Below are 23,355 nucleotides of genomic sequence, written 5' to 3' on the forward strand. Positions count from 1 at the left end.
AAATTTGCTGAATATAATATTGCGATATGGTCAGCTCACGAGCCATTTTTCGACCACTGCAACGCGGGTTTCGATTTTTTGGTTTTCCAGCCAAATATAAAGAAATCGCACTATCACGCTTGAATTCCATTCAATTCCGAATTTTCCGGAAAAATCCCCACCAAAATGATTTTGTGCGCTTGCAAACAATATAATGAGCTGTCGCTGGAATAATTTTGACGAGTGGCTTAGAAATGACAGCAGTCTGAAGTTGGTTGCAGATTTTTCATCTCACCCTGTAGATTCGGACATAAAAAATGTGGGAAGCTTTGTGTGAAATTCTACTAAGATGCCGTAGGTGTCTGGCTTTGGAAATAAATCTTAAATTTTATTTGTAGCATCTCTGAAAATTGCCTCATTATTTACATTATTGATATTCAGTTATTTAATAAATATGTGTGTTGTTTTCAAATGACTGTGGTTAAAATATCCATTTTATTGAAACGCCCCATTTATGCGAATTTGTAAATTCCGCAGCTTTTGCAATTAATATGGACAAATTATACACAATCATTTAACAACTTTGACCTCCATCCCCCTCTTCCACATATTTCTAATCTTTCGGAACTTTCAAATATATATATTTGAATCGTTAGTGTAAACATTCATAACAGTTGCTAATCCATGGACAAAAAGCTGCCGCACAACACCTCCATCATCGCTCGACTCGACACTAAGATTTATTTATTAGGTCTTCAAAACCAACATCATTTATCTGCAAAAGTCTCTTCGGAATGTCACTAAAGTGAATAGTTGTGAGAGGATGTGGCAGGGGTGTGTGGGGTTTTTCGTGTAAAATTTCTCATTTTTAATATTTTTATTTCATCCGAACGAACAGTTCCTTTTGAGTTTTTCAAGACAAAGAATATTTATCATTACATATCCCGAATATTCCCACATGCTGAAGTGACATGGTTTGCCAGAATCATTCGTTTGCATTCCACCCGTCCGCTCTCTCGCTCGCTCACTCACTCCTTCTGCTACTGTTACGAGCTTTGGATTTCACTGGCATGGGACAATAAAACAATAATTCAAACTGTCACCTGATGAGACATAAGAAATGTAATAAAAAAGTCTAAGCACCAACGGAGACAATGATTCAGAATGAAGGCGCTCACAATACCAACACCAACAACAACGACGAGAACAAAAGACCAATATAAAGTGAGAGAGGTATTAAAGAAATCAACTTAAACGGGGCTTTGAAATAAGACAAAGAAAAAAAAAAACACGAACGAAACACAGAGAATGTTAGGTGGGTACTGTGGGTACGACCAGAACAACCCATTTTACGGAACGTTACGAGACCAAAATGTTTTGTTTGTTGTTGCTGTTGTTGTTATTATTATTCTGCTAAACACTTACAGCGTTGACGTCCAACATCATCAACATATCATGTGAACAGAATTAATTTAATGGATCTACTTTTTAGGCTCCGTGGAGGAGGAGCAGGAGTAGGAGGAATATTCTCATTCACACTTAACTGTTTTAAAGCCGGAGTAGATGGCAAATATGGGTGCCTATTTTTTGAGGGATTTGTCATACATACACATATACGTTCATACAAAATGTATGAATTTATTTGCAATGAAGTTTATCCATTCTGATGAGAAACTCAAAGTAATTGAATTAAAATCTCTTTGAAAGCCTTTGACAACATATCATTCTTTATTGCATTAATGCTTCCGAAAAAATAATGCAATTATTTTTTCAGTTGATAATTAGGATTTGTTTTGTTAAATCTATTGCATTTGAAAAATTTAATTTTTCTAGCAATTAGGCAAAAATTGGAGAAAAGTGGAACATTCTGGATTTGCTAACTTCATTAGTGTTCATTAGCTAGAGTTGGCAAATGCATTTAGACCTTAAGTTCGCTCAAACTAATTATTGAGCAAAGTTGTCTTATTTGCAGCTATGTTTCAAAACGCGCAGGAGTATGCAACTTCAACATATATTCAATCACGGAGCGTGAACGCCAAAGGTCGGGACTCAGAGTCGGTAAACAAAGAAAATTTGTTATATAATACTATAACTAAGTGATGTAGTAGTAAAACCCTGTTTAAACAAAACATATTTTAATAAATCACGTCAATAAGATTAACAATTCTTTTGTTTATAAATTGCAAAACACGGCATTTGAATGTCCAAAGGCCAAATTTTTGTGATCGTGGCGTAGGGTATGCTCAGAAGATTGTGAGTTCATTACCAGCATTGGACAAAATAAAAAAATTATCATAGGAAGACGAAACGTACATTTACGTCAACTATTTGGAAAATAATTTTCTGTACTTATTTTTCGGGGTCCCAGGGGGCCAGATTTGGAACGAATTTGGCTATATTCAAAAACATAAAATCCGTTAAAATCTTAAAAATGCCGAATGTAGCTGTTATATTAGGGTCTAAACGACGATCTGGACCTGCAAAGGCAACTTTTGTCGTAAGCCATTATAATATTCAAATGAGAAACTTGCAAAAAATCGGCGAATAATGTAGCTAAATCATCGATATGGGTAGGTACTATTATATGGGGGCAATTTTCAGACAATTTTCTGCCTTAGGCTGCAGTATCCATTACGAACCTCAAATACCAAATTTGAAACAATTGTGATGAATAATGTCGCTAAAACATCAAAATACCAAATATAGGGATGTACCGTTATATGGGGGCTATAAGAAGATAGGCTGTAGTATTCGTTACGAACTTCAAATACCAAAGTCATCAAAATACCGAATATCGGAAAGTACCGCTCTATTTTGGGGCTATACAAAGACGTGGACCAGTACAGACAATCTCCTGTCATATGATGTAGTATCCATTACGAACTTCAAATACCAAATTTGAAACAATTGCGGCGAATAATGTAGCTTAAATCAACAAAGTACCGAGTATCGGTAGGTACTGTTATATGGGGCTATGCCAAACCGCGGACCTGTTTCCATGGCCCATTTTTAATACCAAAAGTCCTGCAGACATAATAAAGTGTTACAAACGCAATGACAAACCTAATATACGCGCCAAACTCTGGTGGAGGGTATAATAAAGTAAGGAATTGTGATATAGATGTTTAAAGTACTCCTAAGAAGCTTGGTATTGAAAATGTGCCGTATAAGTTCACATTTAAGCCCCATATAATGGTTACTTCTAATTTTTGATATTTAACGGATTTGGTTCCAACCATATCAGCTATAATAATAATCTGATATTTCCGGTTCTCTGTGGGTAGTTTAACTCCTCGCAAAAATATTCAATGTATGTCCACTTTTTGGTATAGTTCCATATAACGGTACCTCCCGATTTTCGATATTTTGAAGGTTTCGGTCCCGATTTCCAATCAAATCAGCTCTCTCTCAACTTTCACATTTTAGGTATTTTGAGGATAGCTGATTTGGTCACAAATCACATTTCTATATAGTTTAGGAAATAAACAATTTGGCCTGTCTCACTTAATTTCTTTTTACTTGCTGGTTTCAAAATTTTTGGAGCGCCTAAAATTATGCTATAAAAATTCTAAATATACAGATGAAAAAGTTAAGTTATAACATAATGTATAAATTAGTCTTTAAAGAGAATAGTATAAAATAACAGTGTGATAAACCGCTTAATGTCTTGTGAGAACTACTCAGTAGGTCAAAGGACATGAGGCGAAATATGTTTCAAACTTTTCAACACATCACATTGGTAGTGTGATTCTTACATACAATTGTATGTATGTATATATGTATGCATAAGTTCAAAAAGCATGCATATGTAAATACATACATATGTATGGCTATGTGTGTGAATGTATGTATGTATGTAAGGTGCCATATGACAAAATATGACAAATTTCTTTCGTTGCCTTTGTACTTCGATTTGCTCCATATCAAATGTTTGGGTTTATCTTATGACACAAGAACTCACCATGGCAGACATCATCAATATGGAAAGAGTAGTTACAAGAACGAAAGGAAACATGCATACATACATACATACACACGTACAAACATGTGTACATTTGTTTAGAGTCTTTTAATGCGACAAAGTGAATAGAATCACATAACCCACAAGGATGTCTTCTTCAGTTTACATCATTAAAAGCTTTCGACTATAAAAGACAGCTGTCAATCAGAATTTGTTTTGGTCTGAAACTGAAAGTCGAGAAAAGACACACATAAGAACGAAAATAAATAATAATAAAAAAGAACAACACGATTTTGAGATTTATGTAAATCTATTAAATAATGTGAACACTCATCAATAACGAAGGGAATTTAAAGGGAAAAGTTATATTTTTTTTTGAATTTCCACAGTATTCTCCTTCCTCATGGACTTTTTTCTCTTATTAGGTATTATAATTAAAGATATTGTTATTTATTTTCTAATTACTTTAAGAAAACACTGCCAATTATCCGTTTAGTTTCTTTGGATTATGACAAAGTTATCAAAGGCTTTCTCTCTATTCTATCCCATTTCAAATAAACAGATCAAAGTTAGTTCCAGTGGAAAAGTATTATCCTTTATTTCTGAGAAAAGATAAAAAAGGGTTCAATGAATTTAACAGGGGTTGCTGCTGTCTTTTGCTATTATTGTTATTGAATCAAATTTTCATAAATTGAAAATTTTAGATGGGGGAGATGGGGAAATCTCACAGCAATTTGAAAAATCAAAGAAGTGTGCAACTGAAGCATAACCGCTTGTTTTTTGTGTAAACCTTTTATTAACCAGCTCGGAGAACATTGACGTTGTACCATCACCACCTTTTAAAGAACAAATCAAATTAAAATGAAATGAAACAAAGAACAAATTTGATTGATTGCATGAAATCTTATCAATGCCTAAAAGCAGACAATGAATTCTTTTAAAATGTGTTATCTAGACATTTAACGTAATTATTCTCTTAAAAGGGGGAGGGTGTCAGACAGAAAGGCAAGAAGTGACATTTAATTAAATGAATTAATTATTGAAATTTTGGCTGGTGAGGTTTGTGCAGAGAATTGTTAACTTGTCGCATGCCGTAGGCTTTTCAGTAAAATTAAGTTATCACTCGGTCAATAAGTTAAGGGTTATGGTGATAATAGAAACGAAGTCATATAAGACGGCTGTTTTAGTTTCCTACATCAAAATTTGAAGAGTAATATGTTAAGTGGCTTCTTTCCACATTAAATCTTTGACAATTTAATAGCATACTTTTAGATTCGTTTCAACAGTTCATGTTAGGGCTTTTTAGTACTCAAAATGCACAATTTGTTCAGTTTGACAACATTGTTTTAATCAAATCTTACATTGTACTAAATTTTCAGACTTTCAAGGTTTTATAAATTTTTTTATTTTTTTTTTCCTTTTTTGGAAAGAATAATTTTCCCATTACCTTTTACACCAAAACGTCGTCTTCTTCATAATAAAAATTGGCCACTACCATATCGAAATCCTAGAAACCAGCAGTGACCTCAATATCAAATTTCGGGATTAAAGCTTTATCCATTCACTCAACAGCAAGTTTAGGACCATTTAGTACTTTTCGAACAATCATTCTCAAAACCATCTCCTTCCTTGAAAACTCTACACCAGCAGTGGTCTCCATATTAAATTCAGCTCCATCCATTCTTTTCGTACAGTCATTCCACGCATGTCCACGACCACCTCCTTCTCTCCGCCGCATACTCCAACAATCACATCGATACCAAATTTTAGAATTCCACCTCTACTCCAACACCGTATCTTTTTTTACATTTATATTACGTATTTGCAAACCCAGCTCCTTCTCTTAAAAACAGACCCCAACAGAGACATCCATATCAAATTTCAGGATTTCAGCTCTATCCCCTTACCCAATTCCAAGTTAATAACATTTAGTAAACAATCTCCATATTTCAACCTCAACCGACCAACCGTGACCTTAATATCAAATTTCAGGATTTCAGCTCTATCTCTTCACCAAATGTTCAATTTAGTACCACTTAATACTTTTCGAACAATTATAGTACGCATTGACAAAACCACCTCCATACCACTTTAACCACAGACACCAACAGTGATATCCATATCAATTTTCGGAATTTCAGCTCTATTCTTTCACCCTACACCACATTTAGTACCCTTTAATACTTTTCGTACAAATTTACGACGAATTTTCAAGACACCGCCAAATCTCAAACACGGATACCAACAGTAATCTAAATATCAAATCTCAAAATTTTATCTCTATTCCATCACCCGATACCCAATTTAGTACCATTTAGTATTTTTCGTTCAAATATAGTACACTATTCCGAAACCACCTTCATATGTCCAGGCTACACATGAACAACCCCAATGAATCCCAATACTAAATTTCAGATTTCAAACACTCTTTGTTGGCCCAATACCAAATTGTACCAAAAATAGTACTATTTAGTACTTTTTCTGCACTGGTGGTGCACATTTTCAAAACCACCAACCGGTACACCAGTACAAAATTTCAAAATTCCAGTTTCACCCGTGTATCCTAAACCAAAGTTGTTCCAAATTTTGTACCATTTAGTACAGTTCGCACACTTACATATACATAACTAAACCACCTTCATATAACAAACTCAATTTCCAACCTTGATTCTCATACCAAATTTCGAGTTTTCAGCTCTATCACTTCACATAATACAAAATGGTACCATTTTAGAAGTTTAGTACTATTTTAGAACTTTTCGCAACTTAATGTTCGTATTTCCAAAAAATCCTTTGGTATATCCTGCACGCCACCAGTGACTCTCATTCCAAATTTCAGAGTTCTCGTTAGTTTTTAGTATATTAAGTACTCATCGTAGCCATTTAGTACGAATTTTCAAACACCCAGCCCTCGTGCAAAATTTCAAGACTCTAGTTTCAGCCGTTTCATTTCGGGGTTGATTCTCGGTCAGTCAGTTATTTCAATACTTTTTTACATATTGGTAGATAGTTATAAAACAAAGCGTTTCTTTAGGGTTTTAAAATAGTTCGCAGCGCTTAAAAGTATGCTGTAAATATTATAAGTTTAGAATAAGAAAAACCAAGTCAAATGACTCTAACATGTTGTATAGACTGACCTTAATGTGATGTATAAACCAGCCTGTAATTGGACAATTCATCATCAAATCGGCGAAAATTATATATGAGAGCTATATCCAAATCTGATCTAAGTTCGATAGCATTTGCCAGAGATACTTCAGTTCGAAACGTTGTATATACATTTGACAGGTATATATCTAACTTTAATTCAACTGTGTGTGCCTCTAGCGTAATTTTTCCATCGAAATCTGTATTCTTTTCACAATAATGATATCACGAAAATTTTTGCTCCCAACCCTTTTCCTCCATCAAATATTTCACTCAAAATAAATCTTTTCAATTCCAAGGGATTTACAAGTTTCTGTCTTGTGATAACAGGAAACCCCTTTCAAAAGGGTAAACACAGAACTTTGATTGTTGTAAATATAGACGTTGTTCACTTCTTTTTACCACCTTTTTTCGTGTCTGATTCTCGTTTTTTAACCAGCCCCAAAAACCACATGCTGTGTGGTCATAATGGCCTCAAATTGCAGACAAAGAGCATCAAAATGTATTTGTATTTTTAAATGAGTAAATTAGTATTCCAGGGGGTTATCATTGGGCTTCGCAGGACTAGGCATTTATTTGCGCCATTGTTCTGCAAATTTATTTTCTTGGGCGCCATTTGCAGCTGTGGTGTTAATTGCCACAGTTTTGGGCTGTCGAAACGATAGGAAGTGGGGATTTATTTTCCATTTCAAGTGTTGACCCGATATCAGTGAAAAGGACCAGCAACCAAACAAAAAGGATTTTGTTTGTTTGTTTATTTTTTAAGGATTTTTTTGGACGGTGCAATTTTTGGAACAAAACGAAAGAAAAAGCTCAAAATTTACTACATAAGTTCTTAAAAGATTCAAATCGTTGAAAAAAGTTTTAGAGTAGCATCAAATTGGTCATGTGGGGTTTTCCAGAAGGGGACTTTCTTTGAGGTCTATGAAAGATTGATGAAAAAATAACATATTTTTAACTAAACAGCGGCAGAATGAACAAGTTTAAAATAAACGAGTTAAATTTACTGATTACTTTTAAAAAATATTGACGATTATAATACGTTCACAGACTATCGGATTTAGTAAACCACTTGGATTCAAAAGTATACAGGTTGAGATGAAAAAACTGCAACCAACTTCAGACTGCTGTCATTTCTAAGCCACTCATCCGACAGCTGTTAAAATTATTCCAGTGACAGCTCATTATATTGTTTACAAGCATACAAAACATTTTGGTGAGAATTTTCCAGAAAAAAAAGTTATTTGTGATTGAATTCAAGCGTGATAGTGTGATTTCTTTATATTTGGCAGGAAACAAATAATAATGCATTCCAGCATTTAAATGTGAATAAATCTTTTTTGTCTCGTACCATCGCTCGTTGCCGTGATACTGGCAGCGTAGACCGACGTCAAGGAAGTGGAAGGAACAAAACTGCAACATCAGCAGAAATGGTTCGCAAAGTAAAGAAGCGACTTGATCGAAACCCGTGTCGCAGTGACCGAAAAATGGCTCGTGAGCTGAACATATCGCAATATTCCATTCGGCAAATATTAAAAAATTAGCTCGGGGTAAAGCCATTGAAATTCCAAAAAGTGCAAGAACTTACACCGCACCAGAAAAAAATATATTCAAAAAAGCTAAAGAGTTGCTTCGCTTGGCCGAAAGTGGTGAACTGCCGAATTTGGTTTTCTCCGATGAGTAAACATTCGTTATCCAGCAGTTTGTAAACAAGCAAAATGATCGTGTTTACTTGCCAGAGGGGTCAGCTGAAAATGTGCACCTTCGGTTGGCCACCAGAACTTAAGAGCCGGCCATGGTGATGGTGTGGGCCGCCATAACAACCGTTGGACGCTTTCTGCTAGTATTAATCGACCGTGCCATCTGAATTTTTGTCGAATATTATCTCGAAAATATTCTGGAGGGTGTATTAAAGCCTTGGGCACGCAAACATTTTGGCCACAGACCTTGGACATTCCAACAGCACTCAGCACCATTGCACTCAGCACGCGCCGCTTCATTTCCAGCGCACATTGGCCACCAAAATCTCCAGATACCAATCTGTTGGACTATTGTGTCTGAAGAATTTTGGAAACCAAGGTTGGTACTAAAAAATACCAAAGTGTTGATCACCTCAAGCGAGCGCTTCGCCGGGAACGGCCAAAAATACCGCAGAGCAACATTCGGGCAGGGTGTGACGGTTTCATTGGTCGTTTGAAGGCCATAATTCGTGCCAAAGGTGACCAAATCGAACAAATCTAAACTTATTCTAAAATTTGATGCTATTTCAGACATTTTTTTTGGTTTCATTCAATAAAATTTGAAAAAAAAGTGAAAATTATGGCGTTTGACTTAATTGCAGTTTTTTATCTCCCCCTGTATATGTCACATAACCCCCAACAAAAGTGTCTAACGCTGGAAAAAGCTCTAATGTAAGCATACTATGAGTTTACTTTTTGTTCATTTTGAAGCTCGACAACAACAACAATTAAATTTTAACAATTTATATTTTACTCATTTCTTTATTTAAAAACCGTTCTCAAATTTCGAGCAGATCAAAAAATTTTGTAAAATGTCTGTCATATATAAAAGTTTTCGTTACACCATCAAATTGCTATAAATTAATTTTGAACACATTTCAAATATGTTTTGCAAAGAACTTGACATGGAATACTGGGAAAGTATTGCGTTTGTGGTCTAATTCGTATTTAAAGACACAAATGTGGTTGCATGGTTGGTTGCAGTCATTCAATTTTCTTTCTCTCTCTTTTTTTCTGTCAAACAATTCACAGAGCGTGACTTTCATTGTTAATTAGGCAGACAGTTGGAATATTGTTTTACATTTATTTCATACTGATTGTTATGAATTTCATGTAAACAAATGCAATTTTTTGTTTAAAAATTAAGCTGAAGGTAAGAAAAAAATGGTTTATTTTTCCAAAATAATCACATAACAATTTGGAGGTTAAGGTTGAAGGTCCAAGCAGTGAAGGGTTGATGGAGGCGAAAACAGAATTCAAGTTCAGATATTAATAAGCATCATTTTTAAATTTCTTATTCTTGCTTTATCAACATTTTCTGTTTTCAATTTAATATTCTATAATCAGTGATACTGCCCGGTATGCGATAAAACAATTTTGCATCAAGCTTTACTTAATTCATTACCTAATTAATGTAGGTGTGTGGGTGTGCAGCAGCAAACTTTATCTGCAATGATCTGCATATAAATAATATTTAATTAAATCATTCTTTCCAACATCTTTTTTCCAACATTGCACAAGGGTGAAAATTAACTGAGTTATGTAAAAAACCGCACGCTTACGTTACGTAAAAAATTACATAATTCTGTATGTACGTGTAAATGTAAGCAGTACACCTTATCTTGGCATTGCAGTGGCAGCGTCATAAATGAAAATGAGCTTGCGTTAAATGTGATTGCATCCATTTGTTATAAGGATACTCTGGAAGTGGTTAAAACGAAAAATTCATTAACATTTTTCAAAGATTTAATTTTATGATTTTTTAAACAAAATATGGCAGAATTTCATCTCAATGTAAAGCAAACCATACAATATTTCATGTTTTATAAATATAACAAGTAAAAAAGCAGCGAAGTTCGAATAGAAATTTTTTGTCATAGGCTGTAGTGTCCGTTACGAACTTCGAATACGAAATTTGTTACAATTACGGTGAATAATGTCGCAAAAATCATGAGAATACGGAGTATCAGGAGATACCGTCATATGGGGGCTATACGAAGACGTGGACCTGCATACGAATTTTTTTCCATAAGTTGTAGTACCCATTAAGATACGAAATTTGAAACGATTACGGTAAGTAATTTTGCTGAAATCGTCAAAATACCGACTATAGGGAGGTACAGTTATATGGGGGCTATACGAAGACGTAGACCTGCACACAAACATTTTTGTCATAGGCTGTAGTACCCATTACGAACTTCAAATACGAAATTTTAGATAATATCGGTAAAAAATGTCGCTTAAATCACAAAAATACCGAAAATAAAGAGGTACCGTTATATGGGGGCTATACAAAAACGTGGACCGACATGTCCCATTTATGAACTTTACCTGCCTACTGGTAAATTATGCTTGTATGTAAAATTTTTGATTTCTATCTCAATTCGTTCGAAAGATACCTAAATCGCTAAATCGTCTTAGAATTTTACGCTGATCCAGAATGCTTTGTAGGGTCTATTATGAATATTTCGAGGAGTTACAAACGGAATGACAAAGTTAATATACCCTTAGGAGCTACAAAATACATAAGACCGAAAGTGTCCCTAAATTGAATAATTTACTAAAGGAGGTTCCCTAATGACGGTTTGAAAATGTGGAAAATATCTGAAAACTACCAAATCTAGGTTGTAAATATTTATGGGTTCAATACAAAAATATAGTCATAATAAAGCTTAAAACGTCAATATTTCGGATCACTTCAAACCGCTTTGGAACATTCATATGTCAAAAATTTTAAAATGTTTTCTTATGCAGCATCAATCAGAGGTTGTTATGAAATGCATTTTTCAACAATTTTTATAAATTTTAATCATTTTCATTTCAAATCTTTCATTCAAAATCTTCAATTCCAAAATTAGTTTGACAGTTCTAAAAATTGTTACTTTAAGTGACCAAAACCAATAAATAATCGCTTATTTCATCGTGCTGTGCAAACATATCTACCTATTTCGTGCTACACATAAAGATCTGCATTGTTTTCAAATTTCAATAAAAAAAAACGTAAAACAATAAGGAGGTAAAACATTTTCACAAATACTATTAAAATACAACCCTGATTCCGTGCCCGTCATTTCATTTGAAATGACATGCAAAAAGTGTTTCTCATTGATTATGTATTTTTCTTAGTTTGCAATTGAGCATTAATTTATGATCTGATCCATAACCTGCAAGAATCTACTAGTTTTGAAATTCTTTCGATATGCAATGGGAAAATTAGTTATCGTAATAAATATTTCTTATATTCTTGCAGTTCTGGAACATACAAATAATTGTATTCATAATAGAAGAATGAAGCACGACGTTGGTGTAGGTTGTATGGGTTGGGTGTTATGGGTGCAATAAAACATTAACGATGTTTATTTTGAAATATAAATATTCTTTATTAAGGTGAGAATACATAAAACGCTTTTTTGGCTGGTTTAAATCATTGGCTGGATATTTTTATAAAAACAACAACTATGGGATTAAGCCTAACTATTTTGCAACAACAAAATAACTACGGTATCCCGAACAAAAATGCAAACACTATAAATGTATGACAAAAAATAATTCAAACAATTCTAGTTGTTTAGCTTCAAATATATATATATTAAAAAATTTAGGAAAATTTTCTAAAAAAAAGTAAATTAAAAAAAATATATTTTAAATTTAATTTTTTACTTTCAACAATAATATTTCTATAGATATATTTTATTTAATTAAGTCTTTTAAAACTATTTCTAACGAGATAAAATATTGAATTTATCATAGTTCATAGAATACAAAACCAATTGTGGTTTTCGATAACAAATATTAAGGGGGTTCACATAAAATACTTTTCGATTAATTACAAATCAAGAAGTCGACTTTTTGACTGGGTTTCTGGAAAGAATCAGCCGCTATTAAATATTAAATTACAGATATATTTTCCTTTTTACACCCTCCACCATACTATGGAGGGTACATTAAGTTTGTCATTCCGTTTGTAACACCTCGAAATATACACTTTAGGCCCCACAAAGTATATATAATCTGAATCAGCATAAAATTCTATGTCGATTTATCGATGTTCGTCCGTCTATCCGTCTGTGGAAATCACTCTAGCTTCCGAACGAAATGAAGTGAGTTGATAAAAATTTACTCAAATGTGTATTATGTCTGCAGAACTTTTGGTATTGAAAATGGGTCGGTATTTGAAGTTCGTAATGGATGGTACATCCTAAGACAGAAAATTGTCTGTGCAGGTCCATGACTTCGGATAGCCCCCATATAACGGTACCACCCTCTATTCGGTATTTTGATGATTTTAGCGACATTATTCATCGGAATTGTTTCAAATTTGGTATTTGAAGTTCGTAATGGATTCTGCAGCCTAAGGCAGAAAATTGTATGTGCAGGTTCACATTTTGGTATAGCCACCATATAATAGTACCTCCACATGTCCATGTCTTCGTATAGCCCCCCACATAACAGTACCCCCTATATTCGCCATTTTGATGATTTTAGCTACATCATAAACAGATTTTTCTTCAAGTTTCGCATGTAAATATTGTAATAACTTATGACGAAAGTTGCCTATGCAGGTCCACGTTGTCGTATAGGCATTCAGTATTTTTAAGATTTTAACAGAATTTTTCACGGATTTTATTTATGTTTTTTTTTTGTACCAAATGGTGGAGGGTATTAAAAGTTCGGCCTGGCCGAACTTACAGCTTTTATACTTGTTTTTTTTTTTTTTTTTTTTTTTTAATTTCCGCATTTGAATATTGTGATAGCTTATGCAGGTCCATTTATGGTATTTATAAGATTTTAATTGAATTTTTACCGGATTTTATTTTTTTGAAAATTTCCAAATTCGTTCCAAATGATGGAGGGTATTCAAAGTTCGGTCCGGCCGAACTTACAGCTTTTTCACTTGTTACACTTTCAATAGTGTTCATATACAAATGTAGTTTCATGTAATGCTTGTTACACATTCCAATGTGCGACTCAACTAACTTTCCCACTATTTATTTAAAAAAATCAAACAAACATAACAACTTGTGGCCCATGTATTTATGGGTGATTGTACAAGTCTTCCATTTAGGTCAAATTTATCCTACCTTGCCTTAGAACTCTAATAGTTATATCCATTATATAATGCCAATTACTATATGAGATAAAATTGATTGAAATTTAAGTATGGTTCTCATATCGCTTTCATTAAAACCCAATATGAATTTTATTGCCATTCAATTCACACAAGAGCACGTCAAAACTCTGCAGCTATCAGATGTCATTAACCTATGTAAAATGAAATTATTTTGGCGTTTGCAAAAGACAAGTTGTCTGGAATCAGAGTTGTATTTAACGACCATAAATATACTTCGCCGATTGATGCCAAAAATGCGACGAGGTTTTTAAATTGCAATCAAGTTATAGCACGTTTACAGTTTCGGGATTTAATTAACCCAGTAGATTCAAAAATCCTTTCCTTGAAAATAAAGCCTGCAAAGGTCTCTAATGTAAACATACAATTACAATGACAACGTCTTTGTCACACAGACAAAATTTGTTACTTTTTACATTGTCTTGCCTTTTGTTAAAAAAGAGAAGCATCTATAAAAAATAATTCCTTCAAAATTGTCTTTAAAAAGGCATTTCTGTTTGTCGTCAATCACTTTCTTGGCCATTAAATCAATAAATGATGATGACAACTTTTAAAATGTTTAAATATTCATGTGAATTTTAACAATTGAATATCCCTAATGTAATCGTATTAAAGACACTCCATCTCTCTCTCTCTATTTGCCGACACATTTACATAGAACGAGGGTTTGCAAGTGGATATTTTGTACAACACATTTAGATAGTCGTTCATATCTACAAAATATTATATGTCAAGACAATGTTGATGTATTCGCATAGAAGACAATGTTGGAACATACACATGTATGCTATTTATATACGTATGTGGTTCCTATCAAATGTTAGTGTATCCCTGACAAACGAGCTAAGAGCAAAGAACTATGTGGTTGTCTGGTAGAGCATCTTTCAACTTTTAAGCACACTCAAGCAAATATGTATTTGGTTTCTATTTAGAGGACAGAAATTCTGCAAGCCCGCAATCGAGATTGTGTATTTTGGTTGGTTTTCTTAAAAATCAACTTTCATAACAAAACAACCCCTTGAAAATGGGAAGCAGACGAATGTTGTTTTTTTGGGTGGGGAAAGAAAAGAAAAAAAATTGTAAAAATTCCTTGAAGCAGTTGTTTGTTTTTTAAATAAATTTTCATAAAGAGTGGTCAGTTAATGTGGTTTCTAGGATGTTTTTAATGTAAATCGGATAAAATACATATGCAAATAACCCCTACATGTCCACGTGCATATGCATAACTAAATACAAATCGGATTAGAGTTAAATTAGTTTTTGGGGTTTGCTGAATATGAAAAGTTGTAGAAAGAAGAATGAAGAAGAAAGGTAGAGAAGTGTGCAAATAAATGAAAAACGTATGTTTTTATTAATTTTTGCTGATTTTTTCAGAAAAAAAACTTTTTTTATTGTTCCACTTTTAAAGCCCTTCGGCCTTTTATTTAAAGCATCCCCCACAATGAAAATTTTTTTTTTCAGAAATAAAGTTTCCCTCAATCAAATTCAATTATAACGTTTCTTTTGAAAGAAATATATATATTTTTTTAAATCATATGAAAATATAAGAAAATATCTAGGATAATTGAAGTAAGAAAAAAAATAAAATTCCTTGCTCTAGGCACTTGACAGAAATGTATCAACGTTATATGTGTCAAAAAATATATTTACAGGGTGAGATGAAAAAACTGCAACTATCTTCAGACTGCTGTCATTTCTAAACCACTCGTCCGACAGCTGTTGAAATTATTCCAGTGACAGCTCATTATATTGTTTACAAGCGTACAAAAGCATTTTTGGGAGAATTCTCCAAAAAAAAGTCATTCGTGTGGAATTCAAGCGTGATAGTGTGATTTCTTTATATTTGGCTGGAAAACCACAAGTGGTTATCGTTAGAACACTCCAGCATTTAAATAAATCTTTTGTGTCTCGTAATATCGCTCGTTACCGGGAGCGTAGCCCGACGTCAAGAATGTGGACGGAAGAAAACAGCAACATCACCAGAAATGGTTCGAAAAGTAAAGAAGCTACTTCATCGAAACCCACGTCGCATTGACCGAAAAATGGCTCATGAGCTGAACATATCGCAATATTACATTCGGCAAATATTGAAAAATGAGCTCGGGGTAAAACCATTGTAACTCCAAAAAGTGCAAGAACTTACACCGCAACAGAAAGAAAATAGACCCAAAAGAGCTAAAGAGTTGCTTCGCTTGGCCGAAATTGGTGAACTGCCGAATTTGGTTTTCTCCGATGAGAAAATATTAATTGTCCAGAAGTTTGCAAAAACAAACAAAATGATTGTGGTTTCTTGCCAAAGAGGTCCGCGGAAAATGTGCACCTTCAGTTGGCCACCAAAACTCAAGCTCCGGCCATGGTGATGGTGTGGGCCGCCATAACAGCCGATGGCCGCTCTCCACTCATATATAAATACCGAATATAATCGCGAAAATATTCTGGAGTGTGTATTAAAGCCCTGGGCACGCAAACATTTTGGCCGCAGACCTTGGACATTCCAACAGGACTCAGCACCATCGCACTCATCACGCGCCACCCAAGAATGGTTGCAAAATGCGGTTCCTCGCTTCATTTTCAGCGCTCAATGGCCACTAAAATCTACGGATACCAATCCGGAGTATTTTGAAAAGCAAAGTTGGCACTAAAAAATACCAAAGTGTCGATCACCTCAAGCAAGCGGTTCGGTTCACCGTAGATCAACATTCGGGCAGCAGTGGCCGCTTGAAGGCCATAATTCGTGTCAAAGGTGGCCAATTCGAACAAATCTAAACTTATTCTAAAATTTGATGCTATTTCCGAAATTTTTTGCTTTCATTCAATAAAATTTTTAAAAAAAATGTAAATATTATGGCGTTTGACTTTGTTGCAGTTTTTTATCTGACCCTTTATGCTCTGTTACAGAACCTACAAGAATCTACTAGTTTTTCTATTTTTTTTCCGATATCATAAAGGGAAAATCTGTTATCGTTGTAAAAGCTTTTACATTCTTGCAGTTCTGGAACAGAGTAATAGTGAAGTTTCAAACGAGTACAGTTTTTTTCTCATAAGAAAATAAATTATTTACTCAAGCATTGAGATATTCTTCATCCAAATTCTGAAAAACTATTCACATTTGTCTTCGCATTCCATTTCGTAAAAATATATCAAATTTTCTGAGTGTTCAATAAATTAACTTCATTTTTTGACAAAACTATAATTTACAATCCTGTGTGACCACAACTCTCCATTATCCTCCTCCTCGTCATCATCATCATCTTCTTGGCCACCATCATCACAGTGAACATCTTTGGCCACATATGGCGAGTGATTCAAATTGCTGTGCGTTTGTAATGCCATTCTGGTAAGTTGTCTATCGTCGTATCGGAAAGCTTTTGTTATAATAAAAAACAGTAACAACAACAACAACTCCTACACATTTTATTGACTCTGGAGTTGTTATTTGTTGCTTTGTCGTCCTTTGGTTATCCACCACTGACAGTTATGTTGTTGACGATAATGTTTCATTATTAATAAAGCAATTTATTTGATGAAAAAGAAAAACAAATGAAAACAGAATCGAAAAACAGGCACTGCCCCCGTCTTTTGTTTTGGTCAAATCAACACAGCCCAGCAACAGGAACAAGGAAATGGTAAACTGTCCTCCCATATAAATTCTTCTTCGCAGGACATATTATTGATGGTTCTGTGTCAACGTCATTTGTGAAATGTGTAGCAGAAATGATAAACTGACCTCACAAAATGTGACCTCAATGACAAAAGAGGATAATTGCTACGTGAAAGATGGAGTTTATGAGATTATGTATATAATGCGAGGCGAAACGTTTAACTTGACCTGTAAGTGTATAAGAGAAAATAGCTGGGAATTCTGAAATACCTGCAATATTAAAAAAACACTGCAGGCGAAGGTGTTTCGAGGGAAACATTTCAGTCACAGCTAAAAAAATATTTTCCATTGAAAAGCACATCTGCGAGAAAATTCTTACAAGTTAAGCGATTACCGACTGTCAGGCATGTTGTGTTTTTTCTTTTGAGAAATGTTATAATCTGATTGTTCTGAAAATGTATTTTCCATGGTTGTAGAGTAATTTAATTCTTCGTCAGAAATTTGCATCTGAATTGCATGCAAAACACCCACCGTGTGGTTTGTGCGAAACACTGAGTTATTTGCAAAGGGGTTTCAGTTTTTTGTCCGTGCAGACATTTTTTTTCTGTCCTTTACAATATAAAGGATTAAGGAAAGGACATGACATGTAGGACAATATGGTACCCGCACTACAGGTATTTAGCAGTTCTACCGGATAAAATCGGATTTAGCTATATCTTGGGATGCACAGTAAATTTTAAGGGGGTATCCTTTTCTACTGTGGTTGACCTCCCAATATTGAAATATAAATTGAAGAATGCTTAAGTGAATTTTTTTACACAATAATCATCAGCATTTACATAGCATATTTTAAGGCGCTTTTCAAAAATTGCTAAAAAGAAGGAATCGCTTTTTAGCATAGTATAAATTAATATATGTTTTTTTCAAAACTAGCAAGTGCCCGATATTTCGTCATGTTATATACCTTCCAACAATTCATATTAGACCTTTTCATACTCTTCACCTTATATAGAGGGTATATTAAGATTGTCATTCCGTTTGTAACTCATCGAAAAAACAATTTTAGACCTTACAAAGTATATATATGCTTGATATGCATAAAATTCTAAGACGATTTAGCCCTATCCGTCTGTCAGTCTGTTGTAATCAAGCTAGTGTCAAAATGAATTAAGAAAAGAAGCTAAAATTTTGCACAGATCAGCCTTTTGTCTGCGGGCAAGTCTGCAAGTTCGAAGATAGGCTACATCGGTTGAGGATTTTAACCAAATTTGCAATGGTATGAATTTGCAAATCTGAATTTATACACAAGGAGTTCTTTGTGAGTACTTTACCTCTGAAAGAGAATAGTCTATAGCCCCCATATGACGGCACCTTCCGATATTCTGTCTAAAAATCCACATAAGCAGTTCCTTGTGAGAACGTTATCCCCTGGAAGACAATTATCTATATAGGTCCACGAAATCGTACATTCACCATATAACGGTAGGTATCTCCCGATATTCGGTATTTTGATGATTGTAGCAATTTTTTTTTAATGGAATTGTCTGAAATTGTACACAAGAAGTTCCTTCTTAGTACTCTACTCCCTGGACGAGAATTGTCTATATAGGTCCACTATAACGAATAGCCCCCATACAATAGTACACAATACTCCCTTTTTACATGATAGCGACATTTTTACCGGAATTTTTTAAAATTTCCTATTTAAAGTACGTAATGGCTATCACAAACGATTGTATATGCAGGAACCACGTCTTCGTATAGCCCTCATATAACGTGTTTCCTTTGAGCGGTATTTTCGATGGAGTTTTTTGGAAAATTTTCAAGTTCCTTCAAAATGGCGATGTTTAAAATTTGGCCCGGCCGAACTTAGCTGCTGTTTTATTTGTTAGTACTCAAAATGCACAAATTTGTTCTGTGTGTTACAATTTTTAATCAAAACTACATACATCGTACTAAATTTTCGGACTTATTCAAGTTTTTGCTTTTTCGTAAAGAATAATAAAATAAAATGTTTATCTTGACATCCATATCAGATTTGAGGATTTCAACTCTATCCATTCCCCAATGCCAAATTTAGTAGCATTAAGTCCTAGATAGAGTATGCATTTTTAAAACAAGCTGCATTTCTCAACCTCAGACACCAACAGTGACCTTAATCTAAAATTTCAGGATTCCAGTTCTATTCCTTCAGCCAATACCAAATTTAGTACTATTTAGTAATCGTACAATTATAGCACACATTTCCAAACCCATCTCCATATTTCAATCACAGATACAAACAGAGACTTCAGTATCAAATTTCAGATTGCAGTCATATTCCTTCACCCAATACCCAATTTAGTACCACTTAGTACTTTTCGAACAATTATTATTATAGTACACATTTCCAAAACCACCTCCATATCTTCACCACGGACACTGACAGTGACATCCATAGCAAATTTCAGAATTTCACCTCAAACACAGATAACTTCAGTAATCTAAATATCAAATTTCACAGTTGTATCTATATCCCTTCACCAAGGCCAAAATAGTAACACTTACTACTTTTCGCACAAATTCGTACATTTCTGATAGCAAATTTCAGTTTTTAAGAACTAACTGCTCCCCCAATACGAAATATAGTACTATTTAGTACCTTTCGTGCTCTTTTAGTACATATTTCCAAAACCAGCTTTAATTCTCAAACCTACCACCAACAGAGATTCCAATATCAAAATTTCGAAATTCCATCTCTATCTGTTCACTCTAAACCTGAATGTTCCAATATGGTAACATTTTGACAGTTCGTACACTTAGCACACATTTTCAAAACCAACCTCATATGTCCAGGCTATACATGAACAGGACCCTAATACCAAATTTCAGATTCCAAGCACTTTTTGTTCACCCAATACCAAATTGTAGCAAATATAATACTATTTAGTACTTTGCTTGCGCTTATAGTACACATTTCCAAAGTCATATCTTTATCACAAACCTACCACCAATAAGGACCCAAATACAATATTTCAAAATTCCAGGTGGACCTATTCATCCTAAACCTAACAGTTTCAAATTTAGTACCATATAGGACAGTTCGTATACTTAGTGCACATTTTCAAAAAACCAACTTCAAATGTAAACCCCACTGTCTAGCCTTGGTTCTCATACCAGATTTCTATCGAACATTTGTTTTTATCCGTTCATTTTAAAAGTTTAGCATCATTTTAGAACTTTTCGTAACATTAAAGTTGAAATTTTCAAAAACTCTTTAGTACATCTATTCTGCACTCCATCAGTGACTCTTATACCAAATTTCATAATTCTATCTCATTCTGTTTGTCCAATACAATATCATTTTTATAAATTTTATTACTATTCATACCTTTTAGTATGAATTCCCAAAACCCAATTTCTAAAACTCTGCTGATAAAATTAAATTCCTGAAGAAAAAATTTATGACTTTCACGAAGACACGTCAAGATGAGAAGTCATTTCTAAATTAAAATAAATATTTTTGCCATTATTTACGCCTCAAAGTAAACTAATTTACCCACAGCGCATCTTAATTTATACATTTTCCTGCAAGTACCCATCTAAGAGCATATCTATGTAGATATGTAATTTGCATTTATATAGTATGTAGTTCTTACTTTAATTTATCCTACATAAATATATATTTTCTTATGAAAATTACATCAGAATAATATGTAAATAGAGAGGAGGAGGAGGAGGAGGGAGAGAATTTTCTTGTCATCTCGTAAATTAGTATTCATAAAATAGGCAAATAAAATTATGACTATAAACATACTCGTATGTATGTATATACATTTGTAGTGTGTATGTATGTAAGTTAACAGATGTTGCAAAACAACTGATAATTATGTTTATATTTTTGTGGCTATCATTTGCATACCCCTCAAGGGCTACAAGATAAAGAAGTATCTATCTATTTGCTGTGAAACCAGGTGATGGCACATTCGACATGAATGGTGAAAAATGATATATACCCTCCGTAGCCATATGGCTAAGGGTATAAACAATATTCAAATTTGCACATTTTGATTCGGGAATACTGTGCCGTGAAAACAGTTCTCATTACTGAAAATATTTGTCTCCTTGATTATTTCAAAAGACTATCTATGCACCCATGTGTATATGTTTTCGTAATTGACTTGTCCTTGAAAATATTATGTGTATACACACACACACACACAGATTTAATAGTAAGTTTTACCTGGGTTTTCAGAAGTGATCCAGGAATAACCTTTAGTTTATTTTACCACAATATTGTCCATGTTTGTTGGTTTGGTTTTAACACTACTAACACCAGAAGAGTACGTTCTAAAAATTACTTTGTCACACGTACATAAACACACACACTTAAATGGTTTTTCAATATTTTGTTTCGAGGCAAAAACTAGATGGTAGATGAAGGATAGATGCACATTGCAAGTAGGTACGTAAGAATGCCAAAAACATTCGTTTTGCTTTTTGACATTTTTTGTGCCCTTAGAGAGGTTCAGATGGAAAAGGATAGATGTAATAAAAGCAAATAGTGAAAAATGAAAACCTCGTAGTTCTTGGAATGTTTTTCCCAACATTGTCTTTTATTATTTTTGAGTTGCCATAGAGAATAGAATGGACACTGCATATTTCATTTTTAGTGTCCGACTTGATTTGCCGTGACTTCGTAATTCATGAGGGGAATGTAGATTTTAGGAAATTGCGAAAAAGCAACAATTTAAAGGAACCTAATATTTCTGTTAGTAAATATTTCCAGCGAAGACACCATGGATAATGAAAAGCAGACTTTCCAATTAAATAGGTTATTGTTTATAAAATAGTATTTTTTTCTAAGGAGTTTTGAGAAAAATATTTTATTATCAGGAATAATTAGTAAATTAGTAAAAGAGAAACAACGAGAATCAAAACTTTGAATGCCCTCCACCACTTGGAACGAATATGACAATTCTCAAAAACAATAAAATCCGTTAAAAATTCTGTAAAAATCTTAAAAATGCCGAATGTAGCTGTTATATAAGGGTCTATACGACGACATGGACCTGCATAGGTAATATTTGTCATAAGCCATTACAATATTCAAATGCGAAACTTAAAAAAATCGGTAGCAATGTAGCTAAAATCATCAAAATACCGAATATAGGGTGATACCCTTATATGGGGACTATACGAAGACGTGGACCAGCACAGACAATTTTCTGTCTTAGGCTGTAGTATTCATTGCGAACTTCAAATACCAAATTCGAAACAATTCCGGTGAATATTATCGCTAAAATCATCAAAATACCGAATATTGCGGGGCCATACGAAGACGGGGACCTGCACAGACAACCTCCTGTTATAGTCTGTACCGTCCATTACGAATATCAAATACCAAACTTGAAAGAATTCCGGTGAATATTGTCGCTAAAATCATCAAAATACCGAATATCGGGAGGTACGAAGACGTAGACCTGCACAGATAATCTCCTGTCAAAGGCTGTAGCACCCATTACGAACATCAAATACTATATTTGAAAGAATTCCGGTGAATAATGTCGCTTATATCATCAATATACCGAATATCGAGAGGTACCGTTATATGGGGGCCATACCAAAACGTGGACCGACATGGCCCATTTTCAATGCCAAAATTCCTGCAAGCATAATAATATACAAATTTTTTTCAATCTACTTCAATTCGTTCCCCAGACGGACGGACATCGCTAAATCGACATAGAATTTTATGCTGATCAGGAATATATATACTTTGTGGGGTCTAAAATGTATATTTCCAGGTGTTACAAACGGA

At 33.9% G+C, this 23,355-nt stretch overlaps 1 protein-coding gene and 1 long non-coding RNA gene across 3 annotated transcripts in view; one reads left to right on the forward strand and one right to left on the reverse strand.

The window, feature by feature from the left end:
* LOC101901370 (MOXD1 homolog 1) overlaps window positions 1-23,355 on the reverse strand; it is a 46,743-nt gene that overhangs the window by 13,626 nt on the left and 9,762 nt on the right. The window contains exon 1 of one of the 2 annotated variants that reach the window (XM_011295389.3): window positions 919-1,114. The exons of the other annotated variant lie outside the window; for it this stretch is intronic. Coding sequence (XP_011293691.1) covers window positions 919-978 — 60 coding nt within the window. The 5' untranslated portion in view covers window positions 979-1,114. Of the gene's footprint in view, window positions 1-918; window positions 1,115-23,355 lie in introns of those variants that run through there. 2 annotated transcript variants of the gene reach the window in all.
* Window positions 17,206-23,355, forward strand: part of LOC131803583 (uncharacterized) — a 59,071-nt gene continuing 52,921 nt past the window's right edge. Inside the window, exon 1 of the long non-coding RNA XR_009342664.1 lies at window positions 17,206-17,291. This is a non-coding gene — a long non-coding RNA (uncharacterized LOC131803583). The remainder of the gene's footprint in view (window positions 17,292-23,355) is intronic.

The sequence above is a fragment of the Musca domestica genome, unplaced genomic scaffold (genome assembly GCF_030504385.1).
Source record: "Musca domestica strain aabys unplaced genomic scaffold, Musca_domestica.polishedcontigs.V.1.1 31, whole genome shotgun sequence".
Classification (NCBI taxonomy): Eukaryota; Metazoa; Arthropoda; class Insecta; order Diptera; family Muscidae; genus Musca; species Musca domestica.